A 15,068-nucleotide genomic window follows, 5' to 3' on the forward strand; every position below is an offset into this window, starting at 1 on the left:
GACAGACTGAGCAGGATTATGCAACCTCACGAGTGGTCGCTCAACTCCCGAGTGGTGCGCCAGATCTTCCAAGTGTGGGGCACCCCCTTGGTGGATCTCGAGCCAACCACAAAGTCCCTCAGTTCTGTTCCAGGCTTCAGGCCCAAATGCAGACTGGCATCGGATGCCTTCCTCCTGGATTGGGGGGAGGGCTTGCTGTATGCTTATCCTCCCATACCTCTGGTGGGGAAGACTTTGTTGAAACTCAAGCAAGACCGAGGCACCATGATTCTGATTGCTCCTTTTTGGCCGCGTCAGATCTGGTTCCCTCTTCTTCTGGAGTTATCCTCCGAAGAACCGTGGAGATTGCAGTGTTTTCCGACCCTCATCACGCAGGACGAAGGGGCGCTTCTGCATCCCAACCTCCGGTCTCTGGCTCTCACAGCCTGGATGTTGAGAGCGTAGACTTTGCCTCTTTGGGTCTGTCAGAGGGTGTCTCCCGCATCTTGCTTGCTTCCAGGAAAGATTCCACTAAGAGGAGTTACTTCTTTTTATGGAGGAGGTTTGCCGTCTGGTGTGACAGCAAGGCCCTAGATCCTCGCTCTTGTCCTACACAGACCCTGCTTGAATACCTTCTGCACTTGTCTGAGTCTGGTCTCAAGACCAACTCTGTAAGAGTTCACTTTAGTGCAATCAGTGCATACCATTACCATGTGGAAGGTAAGCCGATCTCAGGACAGCCTTTAATTGTTCGCTTCATGAGAGGTTTGCTTTTGTCAAAGCCCCCTGTCAAGCCTCCTACAGTGTCATGGGATCTCAATGTCGTTCTCACCCAGCTGATGAAACCTCCTTTTGAGCCACTGAATTCCTGCCATCTGAAGTACTTGACCTGGAAGGTCATTTTCTTGGTGGCAGTTACTTCAGCTCGTAGAGTCAGTGAGCTTCAGGCCCTGGTAGCCCAGGCCCCTTACACCAAATTTCATCACAACAGAGTAGTCCTCCGCACTCACCCTAAGTTCCTGCCAAAGATTGTGTCGGAGTTCCATCTGAACCAGTCAATTGTCTTGCCAACATTCTTTCCCCGTCCTCATTCCTGCCCTGCTGAACGTCAGCTGCACACATTGGACTGCAAGAGAGCATTGGCCTTCTATCTGGAGCGGACACAGCCCAACAGACAGTCTGCCCAATTGTTTGTTTCTTTTGATCCCAATAGGAGGGGAGTGGCTGTGGGGAAACGCACCATATCCAATTGGCTAGCAGATTGCATTTCCTTCACTTACGCCCAGGCGGGGCTGGCTCTTGAGGGTCATGTCACGGCTCATAATGTTAGAGCCATGGCTGCGTCGGTAGCCCACTTGAAGTCAGCCTCCATTGAAGAAATTTGCAAAGCTGCGACGTGGTCATCTGTCCACACATTCACATCTCATTACTGCCTGCAGCACGATACCCGACGCGACAGTCGGTTCGGGCAGTCAGTTCTTCAGAACCTGTTTGGGCTTTAGGATCCAACTCCACCCCCCGAGGGCCCTGTTTGTTCTGTTCCAGGCTGCACTCTCAGTTAGTTGGTAAATTTTTTAGGTCAATCTCAGTTATGTCCTCGCCGTTGCGAGGCCCAATTGACCATGGTTGTTGTTTTGAGTGAGCCTGGGGGCTAGGGATACCCCATCAGTGAGAACAAGCAGCCTGCTTGTCCTCGGAGAAAGCGAATGCTACATACCTGTAGAAGGTATTCTCCGAGGACAGCAGGCTGATTGTTCTCACAAACCCGCCCGCCTCCCCTTTGGAGTTGTGTCTTCCCTTGTCTTTGTCCTGCTACACATGAGACTGGCCGGCTCAAGCCGGTTTCGGGCGGGAAGACGGCCGCGCATGCGCGGTGCGCATCGGCGCGCGAGGGCTAGCAAAGGACTTTGCTAGTGAAGATTCCGATTGGAGGGGCTGCCGTGGACGTCACCCATCAGTGAGAACAATCAGCCTGCTGTCCTCGGAGAATACCTTCTACAGGTATGTAGCATTCGCTTTACTGCTTATAATTGTCTGTTGCCTACATTTGACTTATTCTTTCTGTATACGACCGTGAGTGAATTCCTTCAAAACAGTGGTAAATAAACTCCTAATAGCATTCTAGAGGTAAATTCAGTGTTGATATTATGCATTTAAAATTCCTTTTATATGACATTTTTCCTTTTACATATCTGTTATTACAGTAACTGCTAATTCATCATGTCTTGTATTTCTAATTCTACATTCAGTTTTTCTGGTATCCTGTATTCTTATAATTCACTTCTTCCATGTATGCCTTTTTCTTTGTGGCCTTTGTTAGGTGGCCACAAGCTTTTTTTCATTGTGGATGACATCTAAATAAATGACACTGCCTTAGTGATGAAATGCTTATTTTCTGAAATTGCAGGAAAATATTCTTCCTTCTGCGCCTCCTCTCCAGCAACCAGACAACTTCTCTTTACACTCTGTTTCCAGCCTAAATATAGAGCAGCTGCAAACTAAGAATAAAGAAAGGATACGAAGATTAAACGAACTTCAAAATTCAGTTAGTACAGGTATGACTGTATTGGCCATTAGATATAAAGAAGGGTTATGGTCAAACAAAGAAAGCTCAGTTGAGAATAAACCAGAAAGAAGTTGGTGAAATACTTGTGTTCATTTGCTGCAGTGTATAATTGGTGTAAAGATACCTACGTTTTAATTCATCAGTAAAAACTTTTGTTTTTAAAGTGCTGTGCTTTACTGTTCATGATCTCACTTAAAAACAAGGAATACTGATTGCTTGTACACAGAGGAAGTATAAAATTTCTGAAGGATGTGTGTGTGTGTGTGTGTATACACACACACACACACACACACACACACACACCCACCCTAGAGAGTACTGAACTGAACTCTGCATTATAGGATGGAATGCTCCTTGGTCAGTCAGTATTCCCTATCTCTAGCAGGTGGGTGGGTGGGTGGATGTATGGCCATCTACAAGCTCCTGGTTTCATCTGGGTGCAACTCTTCTACATTTTCTAATTCAGCATAGTTTGGGGGTGTTCCAGCTATTTAATGTGGGCAATAACTCTTCACCAGTGCTTTTCGGCTATTTCTGGGAGAGAGAGGTTTTCCTCAGCTTTACACATCACTGTCTTCAGTGAGGGCTAGTTCAGACTGCACTTTCAGCTGTTAAAGGTGAGTGTACTTTTAAATTTCCTTTTTTCTTCGGGCTCCCTCGTGGTGTGAGTTTTACTTCTGTTTTTATGGCTGCAGAGCTGGTCAAACACTGCTACCGCTGTGGGAAGTGGAGTGCAGCATCGGGTATCTGTCTGGGGGTGGGGGTTTGGACAGTGGAAGACTATGTTGGTAATGTTGACGCGCGATGGAGGCACAGCCGCATTCTTCTGGGTCGGAAGCTGTTTCAATGGCCATTGTGAAGCACTTCAGGGGGTTTCTTTTGCGGGGGGGGGGGGGGGGGGGAGAGAGCACAAGAGCCATTCTCCCCAGCTGTTAACACCGGGTGTATTTGCTGAAGCATTCTGCACCAAGGTCAGGCTCTTTTGCTTCTCAGCCTCTGTAGCCTGCTCAGGAGTCCAAAAGGAGACGTTTGGGCTCAGGGTCGGACTTGCAGTTTAGTGCTCCTCTCTCTCCTACCTCCTCTAAGGGGAAGATGGCTGCACCCTCCCTGAGTTCTAACATTCTTGAAGGGCTTGAGGGTGACCTTATTTCTGATGAGGCAGACGACCCCACAGTGGTTTGTGTATTCCATAAGGAAGAGTTACCAGCTTTTATCACAAAAGCTTTGCAGGCTTTAAATATTTCTTCCCCAGAAGCTCAATCTTCAGCTTCCTCTAATCCCAAAATAGCTAGCACCAGGAAACCTAAAACCTTTCCAGTCTATGAAGCTATGTAGGAGCTCATGTCTGCTCAGTGGGCTACTCCAGATGCTAGTCTTAGAGTGGCCAAAGCAATGTCTTGTCTATATCTGGTATCTCAGGAACAGGCTAAATTGAAATTGCCTAAAGTGGATTCCTTAGTGGCTACAGTGACCAGAAAGACTACCGGTAGAAGAGAGCATAGCACTCAGACGTGCAAGATCGCAAACTCAAATCCTCCTCGAAGCTTTTTTTTTTTAGATTTCGGCTCTTCTCTGCAGACGGCCATCTGCAGCTCATATGCTGCCCGAGCTTGTCTTTCCTGAGTGGAACAGGCAGCAGATTCCTTGCTGGATTCGGGGGTACAACCCTCTCCTGAATTTCTGGATGTGGAAATGAGTCTGGCCTATTTTGCGGACTCTTTGTACGATCTTATTCGGGCATCAGCCAAACAGGTGTTTCTGGTTGCGACGGCACGTCGCTTGTTATATTTGTACCACTGGGCTGCTGATGCGGTCTCCAAGCAGCGGCTGATTAAGCTTCCATTTAAGGGCAAGCTACTGTTCAGAGAGGATTTGGAAAAACTGGTCAAAGACCTTGGTGATTCTAAATCTCGGCGTCTGCCAGAGGACAAGCCTAGAGCCTTATTTAAGTCCAGTCAGACTCAACTCCATTTTAAGGGATAATAAGAGGTATCAGCCTGGCCAGCCTTACTTTTCCTCCACAGTCCAGATATCAGCAGAAATAGTCCTTTTGTGCGGACAAGCACAACTCCAATCAGTCTAACAGATCCTCACCTGCGCCTTGTCGACACAGATAGGGGAACGGCTGTCCCTTTTTTATGAAGAGTGGGCCAAAATTATTACAGACTGAAGGATTGTGGAGCTTATTTAAGACAGCTACAAATTAGAGTTCTCCTCTCCAATCACAGATTATTTTCTTGGAGTTTCTATACACCACATGTCGCAAACAAACAGCGGTGTGGTCCACACTGCAGCTGTTGCAGCAATTGGGAGCAGTGGTTCCAGTGCCACACCAGGACCAAGGGCACGGTTGGTATTCCATCTATTTTGTGGTTCCCCAAAGGGGGGGGGGGGGTCATATCACCCAGTTCTTGACCTGAAAAAGGTCAGTCACTTTCTCAAGATCAGGCATTTCTGCATGGAAATCTTGCATTCGGTCATAGCAGCGGTACAACTGGGAGAGTTTCTCATGGCTCTGGATCTAAAGGAGGCATATTTGCATATCCCAATTTGGCCTCTGCGCCAACGGCTACTCAGGGCATTTTCAGTTCGAAATACTACCATTCCAGCTAGCCTCAGCACCTTCTCCAAGGTTATGGTGGTGGTGGCGGCAGTGGCTTTACAAAGGAAGAAGATGTCATGAAGCCTTTTCATTTAGATGAGCAGCAGAGTTTATTGGGAACTTGGGTGTACAGATTACTCATGAGATACAAATTTACCCATTTTTAATAGAAAAGATCAAAGGGAATCTTGAAAAGTGTAAAAGATTGGATATGTCCTGGCTAGGCAGGATCCAGTAGTATTAAAATGAACATATTACCGAGATTGTTAAATGCCTTGTCTGTTCCTGCCAGTGGCGGTTCCCATTATGGTTTTTCATGATTTGCTTTTATTTGGAGATAGCAACCACCAAAAGTGGTGAGGGGGAGCCCAAATTGGAAAGGGGAATTGGCAGTACTCTATGTGATACAATATTTTAATGTAGCCCAAATGAAAGTAATCTGGGATTGGAAGGGTTGGGGGGGGGGGGCATAGAAGAAAAACAATGGATTAGACTAGAACAAATTAACTTTATTCAACCAAATTACAAGATATTTGGTTGAATAAGCAAGAACGGCAAAACGTGAGGGTAGTAAATACATTTGTACATTAAACTTATAGATATCTGGGATAAAGAGAAGTAAAAGGGTCAGATATACCTAAATGCCTATATTGTATAATGAGTTTACCCTAATCCAGTGATGGTGAACCTATGGCACGCGTGCCAGAGAGGGCACGCAGAGCCATCTCTGTTGGCACACGCGCCAAGCCACTTCCCCTTCATCCTTCGTGCTACAAAAAGAAAAAGAAAAAAAACACAAGCAATCGAGGCACCGCGTGCCGTCCAATTCCCACCCCCCCACCCCGAAATTTAAAACTCATGCCTGTCCTGCTCGGGGTTAAGGCGGCGTCGGCAGCGACAGCACCAGTGAAAAGCGTGCTAGCTCAGCGCGCCTTCAGCTTCCCTTCTGTCTCTCAGGCTCTGGTCCCGCACTCAAGGGAAGCTGAATGTGTGCCGAGCCAACATGCTTTTCACTGGAGCTGTCGCTGCCAGAGGGGGGCGGGAACTGGATGGCGTGCGGTTCCGCGATTGCTTGGGTTTTTTTTTCTTTTTTTAGCAAGAAGGATGAAGGAAAGTGGCTGGGCGTGTGTGCCAGGGGGGCGGGCGGGCGACCTGGTGCTCGGTGGGTGGGTGGGAGGGAAGAAGGCCTGATGCTGGGTGGGAGGGAGGCCTGGTGCTTGATGCTGGGTGGGAGGGAGGGCTGCTGGGTGCCTGGTGCTGGGTGGGTGGGTGGGAGGCCTGATGCCTGGTGCTGGGTTGGGTGCCGGGTGGGAGGCCTGGTGCTGGGTGGGTGGTTGGGTGGGAGGGAGGTCTGATGCCTGGTGCTGGGTGGGAGGCCTGGTGCTGGGTGGGTGGGAGGGAGGCCTGATGCTGGGTGCTGTTGCGTGCTGGATGGGATGGAGAGAGAGAGGCCTGGTGCTGGGTGGGAGGGAGGGAGGCCTGGTGCTGGGTGCTGCTCGGTGGGAGGGAGGCCTGGTGCTCAGTGGGAGGGAGGCCTGCCTGGTGCTGGGCGGGAGGGCAGGGGGGAGATGAGGGTGGCTGGACATGAGTGGCTTGAGGGGAAGGCAGGGGGGAGAGGAGGGTGGCTGGAGGGGAGGGCAGGGGGGAGAGGAGGGTGGCTGGACATGGGTGGCTGGAGGGGAGAGGAGGGTTGCTGGACATTTGTGGCTGAAGTGGAGAGGAGGGTTGCTGAACATGGATGGAGGGCAAGAAATGAAGAAGAAAGGAGGAAAGTAAAGAAATAAATGGAAAGGAAGCCCTGGAAACGGAGTTAAGAGAACAGATGAGAGCAGCAGAATCAGCGCCTAGGACCAATATGGATAGAAAAACAAAATCACCAGACAACAAAGGTAGAAAAAAATCATTTTATTTTCATTTTAGTGTTTGGAATATGTCCAATTTTAGAATTTACATCTGCTGTCTTATTTTGCACTGGGTATACTGGAGCTGTAACAGCTTACAGAAATGATTTATAATGAAAGAAAATCATTTTTTCTCTATACTAGTATAATATTTTCAATGATATCTGTTTATATGCGCCATGGCTGGTGTAAGGGGTGTGGCTATCATAGGGGTGGAGTCATATGTGGTGACCCCGCCCATAATGAGTACCGGCACTTTGCGATAAATAATTAGAGTTTGGGTTGCTGTTTGGGCACTCGGTCTCTGAAAGGTTCGCCATCACTGTCCTAATCTATAAATGATTTTAAAAATGTGGACATAAAGGATATTCCTGAATTGCAGTATCACTTCTAGTTAAACGCTTCACTATTTACTAGCCTCCAGGCAATGTCAACTTTAAATACGGTGTTTTGGCCTCCCAACTAAGTCAATATTTCTGTACTAGCTCCTTGAATCCGTTTGCTTCCCTCCCTCTATAACCACCTGTACACGGTTTAAAAAAAAACAAAAAACTATACAAAGCTTGTTTTCCATTCCCAACTTTTCTATCCTGCAAATTTCCAACAGGAGTCAGAGCAGGTTACAAAATGAATCAGTACGAACTGTCATAATAACGCTTATAGTGAATCTTGTTAAGCAGTGGAACATTTAAATTCAATGAATAATTGTGCTGGGAAGGCCGATCAGATAACATACCAAGAAAATACAATCTACAGGGCAATAGCCATAGTAACTTATAAACCAGACAAACCATCTTAAAATCCACTCTAGCTCTTACTGGCAACCAATGTAAATCCCTAAACGGCGTAACATGATCATACTTCTTCCAACAAAAAAATGAATCTAACTGCAGAATTCTGTAAAAGCTGAGTCTCTTCTGAAAAATGCAATGATCCAGTTGTGGCAAGATCATAGGCTCCAACTATTTGAAAATTTCCTTTTCTTCTTAACACTATTGTCTGTTGCTAAGAAAACCTTTGAATCACTTCAAAACTGTTCTAGTGACTCCTAATTCACCCAACCACTATCAACAGAATATGGTCCACGGTGTCAAAAGCACCAGACACATTAAATTGTAACAAAACAGAAGATATGTTTTGACTCGGCGGCGTTCTTAACTTTAGTAACCATTGTTACAAGCAAACTTTCAGTACTGTGCATGGGTCTGAAACCATATTGGGAATTATGAAGAATACAGCCATCTCAGACAGATTCACATCATTCAATATTTTCCCAATTTCGAGAGGGAAATTACCCTCTTCCAGCATTTTACTTACTAATGATGTCAACAATTCACCTAATTCTACTGGTGGGTTATTCAATAAGTAAGAAGGACAATGATCAAGCAAACAAAATTTACTAGCTAGCTTTTTCAATATTGAATTAACCTCGCTAGCTGAAACTTGATCAAAATTAGACCATATTCGGTCCACCACAATACCATTATCTATCTTTGGGATATATTATCCTGAATAAATTTGCAATAAGCCTGCACTCACAACAGCCACCTCACATAAATGTCACCACTACCCAGCAATTATCGTCATACATTCAGACGCTATTTGTTTTAAACATAAAGTTACTGAGGTTTTCAGTCAGGAGGATCTGATCATTATTAAAAATTTGTATCTGGAGGAAGGTTATGGTTCTCATAGACTAGTGCAAGAGGTTTCAGAAAAGAGGTGGAAGAGGGTTAAACAGAGAATATGTTTTGAAGATATTGCAAGAAATAGACTCAACTGACTGCAAGTCAGGAAGCAGCAGTGCCCAATCAGTTTGCAGTGAAGAAAACATTTTGAACCAAGTAGTGAAGTGACCTCATTTAGGTGAGGTGGCCAGCATGAGTCTGTAGGCTTGCAGGTTTTATTCAGGATGATATATCCCATATTTTGAGGAGCTAGTACAGAAATACAGACTTAGTTGGGAGACCATAACACACTATTTACTAGCCTCCAGGCAATGTCAACTTTAAATAGTGAAGCTTTTAACTAAAAGTGATACTGCAATTGAGGACTGTTCTGCCAATCAAAAAGATGCAAAAGGTGTGTTGGCAAAAAATCTACCAAGTGCTTCTGTCCAAATTGAGGGGATGGGGCATCATTTGAGCTGGGAGAAAGACTGGTGGGAATATATAGTTAGAGGCTGAAAGGAAATATTTCAAAATTTGAGTTATATGGTGGTGCGAGCTATTTTTTAAGAGAACTGTTATAAAATGCTACATAGAACGTATGTAACCCTAGAATTAATAAAGAGGTGGAACAAAGGGGGTAATGGCCAGTGAATAGATGTCTGTAGAACAGAACAGCTCTTATAGGGGCCCTTTTACTAAGCCGCGTAGGCGCCTACACGCGCCCAACATGCGTCAGTTTTGAGTTACCGCCCGGCTACTGCATAGCCCTTGTGGTAATTTCATTTTTTATGCGCTTCTGCACGGTTACCACATGAGACCTTACCGCTAAATCAGTGGCTGCTGGTAAGGTCTCAGGCCCAAAATGGACACGCGTGCCAATTTTTATTTTGCTGCACATCCATTTTCGGCAACAATTTTTAAAAGGCCTTTTTTACAGCTGCGCTGAAAAATGGATCTGCGTGCGCCCAAAACACTCGCCTACACTATCACAGTCCATTTTTTGGCGCAACGTAGTAAAAGGGCCCCATAGTTTAGCAATCACTTGAATTACTGTTAGCAAAGATTGCATAGGCCTGGAGACTGAATTACCCCCTCACCTTTAAAGGTGGCTCCTCTTGAGCAGAACTGCCTCCCATAGAGCAATATGGGGAAGCTGATATGTAATGAGTGGAAGACTTAGAGCTTCAGTGGTGTCAGACTTTATGAAAGAAGTCAAGTTAACTTTGTTAAAAAAAAAAAAATGAACTTCACAGAAACTTCAAACTGGAAATAAAAAAATACTGGCCAGTAAGTAGTAATTCATGTTATAGAGAAGGAATACTGATGAATTGTGTTTAGGATTGAGAAGATGCCTGTCTCCAGGTAATTAGATTAAATTGAAGAAGGAGCAGAGAATTTGGTTCTTTCTTCTTTTTGCCGTTGACATAAGCATAGTATCACACTAGTCTGCTTTTATGAAGCGATAGTGGGGAACTGCTAAGCTCTGTAATCTGTGGTGCAATGGGATGATTATTATAGTCTATAAAGAGCTAGATACCCTAGGGAATGCTCTGAATTTCATTGTGCTCTTGCAGGCCAATGTTCAACCTAACGCTGGCGCCAGAGGCAGTTAGTGTTGGAATAGCGCAGAATATTCAGAGGGCACAAATGCTGGGGACAACATGCTCACCAAAGATGGTCATAAGTAGCATTAAAATGTAGTCAGTCCCCTCAGATGATGTCCTTAGCTGTTCAGAAACGGCGCACAAACTGAACCCTGCCCTTACCGCCAGCTCTGAGCCAGCATTAGGGTGTTGGAATCCAATGAGAAATCTCTCTTTATAGAAACATAGAAACATGACGGCAGATAAAGGCCATATGACCCATCCAGTCTGCCATCCTCTGTAACCCCTAATTCTTCCTGTTCCTAAGTGATCCCATATGCTTATCCCATGCCTTTTAAAATTCTGGAGCAGTCCTTGACTCCACCACCTCCACTACATTCTGATGTGGCTGTTCTGGTCACCAGCTCTGGAGGTAGCGACTCCACATTATCTTGAGGAGGCAAAGGGACAGCACATAGCATGACAGCCAGCCAACGGGCTGTGACCAGAACTTTCTTGACAGGGGAGAGATTCTCGCCCAGACTTCTTTCATGAGGCACCTCTTTTCACCACACCAATTAACACCAGGGAGCCATAGAGAGAGGAGGGAGTCAGAAAAATAGCTTCCCAATGCTTAACACTAACAGCTACATATCGTTTGCATGCTATTAGTGTTGAGCATTGGGGACGGGGGGCTCCCCCTGCGCTGTTCCTGTGGTATTTCCTGGCACTGTTCCCTATAGCACTGAGTTCTGAGCTTCAGCCCATGGATTTGCAGGCAGAAAAACTCATTGTAGTCTGTTGTTAAATAACATTCATAGTGGAAGGTTTTAGATTGCAAAGACAGCACCAGTAGATTAAAAGAAACAATGGCGTTAGCAGTGTGAGAAGCCAGTGCCTGATCACAAACCTTTATGCTTTGAAGTGTCAGGACTTGAGAACTGTAGATTATTTCGATGGAAAGGATAACAAACCACTTTTGTTTTTGTTCGTTTTGTTTTTAAGGTGAAGTTTCTTCTCTAGAAGATGCAGATGATATCCTGAAACGTGCTACACTCAGAGACATTCATAGGTCTCCCTCTGTTGACACTGTAGCTACAGAACCCTGGCTGCGACCAGAAACATCCAGCACCTTGAAGAGATTTATAACTGGGCAATCGAGCCAAGAGCAGCTTTCTGGTGAAAATGGGTCAACGTTTAACTGGCAGGGCTTGTCAACCGCACATGGTTAAAGTACTTCTTTTCTGGAGACCCACGTGCCTTCCACTGGGGCAGAGAATGCTGTTCACTGGAGCACTTTTTATGCTTTCACTTTATGAGCTGTTGCAGGGGTAATATGCTTTGTGTTATATGTATATATTTTAGCTTTTTAAGATAGGGTTGTTAGCACTTAGCCTGAAAGATGTAAATTTATTGAAAAGCAAGTACTTAAATTGAGAATGGAAAATTCAGTTAGTGTGGCCTGTTAAAAAGCTATATACAAATTATATTTGTTTCTTGGATTTTCCTTATCCAAAAAAGAGACGCTTGCTGTCTAGCATGCTGATTGATTAGGAAGGTCTACTATTCTGACCACTTTTCTTCTCATGTTGCATTAGGTGAGAGGCCCTAGTTCACATGGACATTGCTTCTTACCAAAGTGCTGCTTGTCTATCCTTTTCTAAGTGATGGGACAGCCGCTGTATGTACTCGGCTTCCTTATTCAGCTCTGGGTATAGTAATGTGTTTATTTGTAGGTAACAGGAGCTTGCTCAGGAGACTGTTTAATAAGGTTCTGTATTGTATATAACTGATTTCTATACAGAGATAAATATTCTTCCAGTTACTGCTTAAAAAATCATTTGTGTAAAAAGAGAGTGAAATAATGATCAACTTCTTTTAGAATTTGTTGAAAGAAGAAATTATCGTTCCACTAAGTGTGCACTGAAATACTAATTACTGCTTTTTCTGTTATTTATATTGGCAGTGCAGTTATTGTCGTGTGTGAATAATATTATTGTATAACTTATTTTCATGATCTAGAAAATTTGTTGATTTGAAATAAATTGTATTTTATTACCAATATGTCTTTGAACACTTTGTAAGCAGAGGCTTTACACAGCATGCTACCATTACTTCTTATTTAAATCACCTAAACAAAAATCTGTGGGGACTATATATCAAATGACAAGATCATGTCCCAAACAGTAATATATTCAGCAGGAATTTTCTTCAAACTGATGTTCAAATATATACAATAGATTATTTCTCATGATCATATAAATATATTTATAGGGATTATCAGACTTCTATGCATCTCGCAACCATCTGAACAATAATGTTCTATCGTTCTTTCTTTGCAAACGAAATGGCGCGGTGCAAATCCTCATAGAATCCCACTTTTGCTCTAATATTTGATTAATTTTATTCAAAAAAGATTTTCTTAAAAATTCTTAGAAATCCTTAGAAATTACGACTTATCTTTAATGGCAGCAGCATAAAGTTATCAGGAACCCCCGCCGACATGGCCAAGTTTCGCGATCCGCTTTATCAAGAAGGAGGCTCACATTATAGCTTTCATACTGTTCCTGCATCAACAAAATGGCCATAAAGTGAGCCTCCTCCTTGATAAAGCGGATCGCGAAACTTGGCCATGTCGGCGGGGGTTCCTGATAACTTTATGCTGCTGCCATTAAAGATAAGTCGTAATTTCTAAGGATTTCTAAGAATTTTTAAGAAAATCTTTTTTGAATAAAATTAATCAAATATTAGAGCAAAAGTGGGATTCTATGAGGATTTGCACCGCGCCATTTCGTTTGCAAAGAAAGAACGATAGAACATTATTGTTCAGATGGTTGCAAGATGCATAGAAGTCTGATAATCCCTATAAATATATTTATATGATCATGAGAAATAATTTATTGTATATATTTGAACATCAGTTTGAAGAAAATTCCTGCTGAATATATTACTGTTTGGGACATGATCTTACCATTACTTCTTAAGCATTGTTTTAATCCTGAGTGTACACTGTTCTGGGAGAATCCTAGGGATAGTATTGTAGAACCAGTATACAGTGGAAAACTGCTTCTTGTGCCAGGCATGATCTTCCTTTGCATATAAAGTACTCATAGTTGTCCCCCTCCTTCTCTTTCACAAGCTCTTGTCTCTTCCTGTGGCTCATTTATGGTGGTAGGTGGAAGAAAGCTAAGGAGTTGAATGGAAGAAGCAATGGTTGCTTTCCCTCCAACTTGTGTGTGTTGGTTAAGGGCGGGGTAGGAAACAGAACCAGAGGGTGGGAGGGAGACAGGAGGGTATCTGTGTGCATGGGAGAAGGAGAGAAGGGAGAAGAGTCCTTGCTAGTTCCTGTGGCGGCAAAAACAACACAATTAGTTTTCTTTAGGGAGGAAAGAGCTTTAGCAGGGACCAAAACAGTAGCAGCTGAACCTCCAGTATCCTATTTTTAAATGTTTTAATGCAGCCTGCCTGAGCCAAGAGTCCTGTCTCATAGATATATACAAATGCACTGGCAGAAAAGACCAACAGGCAATGAAAATACAGTGACATTTTGTTGTAGCGTGCTATAAGGACCAAGCACACTTGAGTGCCTTCCATTAAAAAAGGTTGAGAAGCACTACTGTAAGACTTGAGATATATACAAAGCGGTTTAGGATGCAACAGGTTAAATAAGAGTACAGTACATTTAATTCAGAACTATGCAAACAGTCATATGAGTTAAATAACATTTTTGGTAACTTCATTTTCCTAGACTTTTATAGCCAAATTACAAATGACCTTAGTTCGGGAGAGGAGGGGGGAGGGATCATGTGATGGCTGCTTAGATTGAGGATGCGTCTCTGAGCTCCTTCCACTGGTTAAAGGAAAACCCTAATTCTGTGCAGAAAAACTAATTTTTTTCAACTAAAGATTACTCCCATGGAAACAAGTGGCGGTGCAGCTGGTCATTCGGAGCTGAAGCAACAAGAAAGGCACAAACACTGGCACTGAACCAAGAGAGCAGCCAAGGGAAGTAGTGAGACAGGCAGCAGCAACAGAAACAGATGAGGGTAGGGAAGGAGGGAATTATCTGTTTTTATGGAAATAAAAGAACCCATGAACAGAAGCAGCAACAGGACCGGATCATATGTAGTAGCAGCAGAAGTGGAGGGTGGGAGGAACCGCTTATTTTTTAGTATTGTAAGCCGCATGATTTGCGGGATAGCAAGATTGAAATAAACTTAGAAATTGGGAGCCTGGTGTCAATGCAAGGCAAAATGATAGAAATTATTATGAAGACAAACATGATTTAATGGGATTTAATTGATATGGATTCAGCCAAGGGAAATCTGTTTCTTTGAAGGCATGAATAAACATGGTAACATAGTAGATAAGAACATATAAGTACATAAGTAATGCCACACTGGGAAAAACCAAGGGTCCATCGAGCCCAGCATCCTGTCCACGACAGCGGCCAATCCAGGCCAAGGACACCTGGCGAGCTTCCCAAATGTACAAACATTCTATACGTTATTCCTGGAATTGTGGATTTTTCCCAAGTCCATTTAGTAGCGGTTTATGGACTTGTCCTTTAGGAAACCATCTAACCCCTTTTAAAACTCTGCCAAGCTAACCGCCTTCACCACGTTCTCCGGCAACGAATTCCAGAGTTTAATTACACGTTGGGTGATGGCAGATAAAGACCTCTACAGTCCATCCAGTCTGCCCAACAAGATAAACTCATAGTATAAGATACTATATGTATACTTGGTCTTGATTTGTCCTTGCCAT

At 44.0% G+C, this 15,068-nt stretch overlaps 1 protein-coding gene across 3 annotated transcripts in view; it reads left to right on the forward strand.

Annotated features, from left to right (window-relative positions):
- CSPP1 (centrosome and spindle pole associated protein 1) overlaps positions 1-12,363 on the forward strand; it is a 370,862-nt gene extending 358,499 nt beyond the window's left edge. For all 3 annotated transcript variants that reach the window (XM_030215269.1, XM_030215277.1, XM_030215287.1), the window contains 2 exons: positions 2,387-2,534; positions 11,307-12,363. In XM_030215269.1, coding sequence (XP_030071129.1) covers positions 2,387-2,534; positions 11,307-11,533 — 375 coding nt within the window. In that variant the 3' untranslated portion in view covers positions 11,534-12,363. The remainder of the gene's footprint in view (positions 1-2,386; positions 2,535-11,306) is intronic.
- The last annotated feature ends 2,705 nt before the right edge of the window (positions 12,364-15,068 follow it).

The sequence above is a fragment of the Microcaecilia unicolor genome, chromosome 1, assembly GCF_901765095.1.
Source record: "Microcaecilia unicolor chromosome 1, aMicUni1.1, whole genome shotgun sequence".
Taxonomy (NCBI): Eukaryota; Metazoa; Chordata; class Amphibia; order Gymnophiona; family Siphonopidae; genus Microcaecilia; species Microcaecilia unicolor.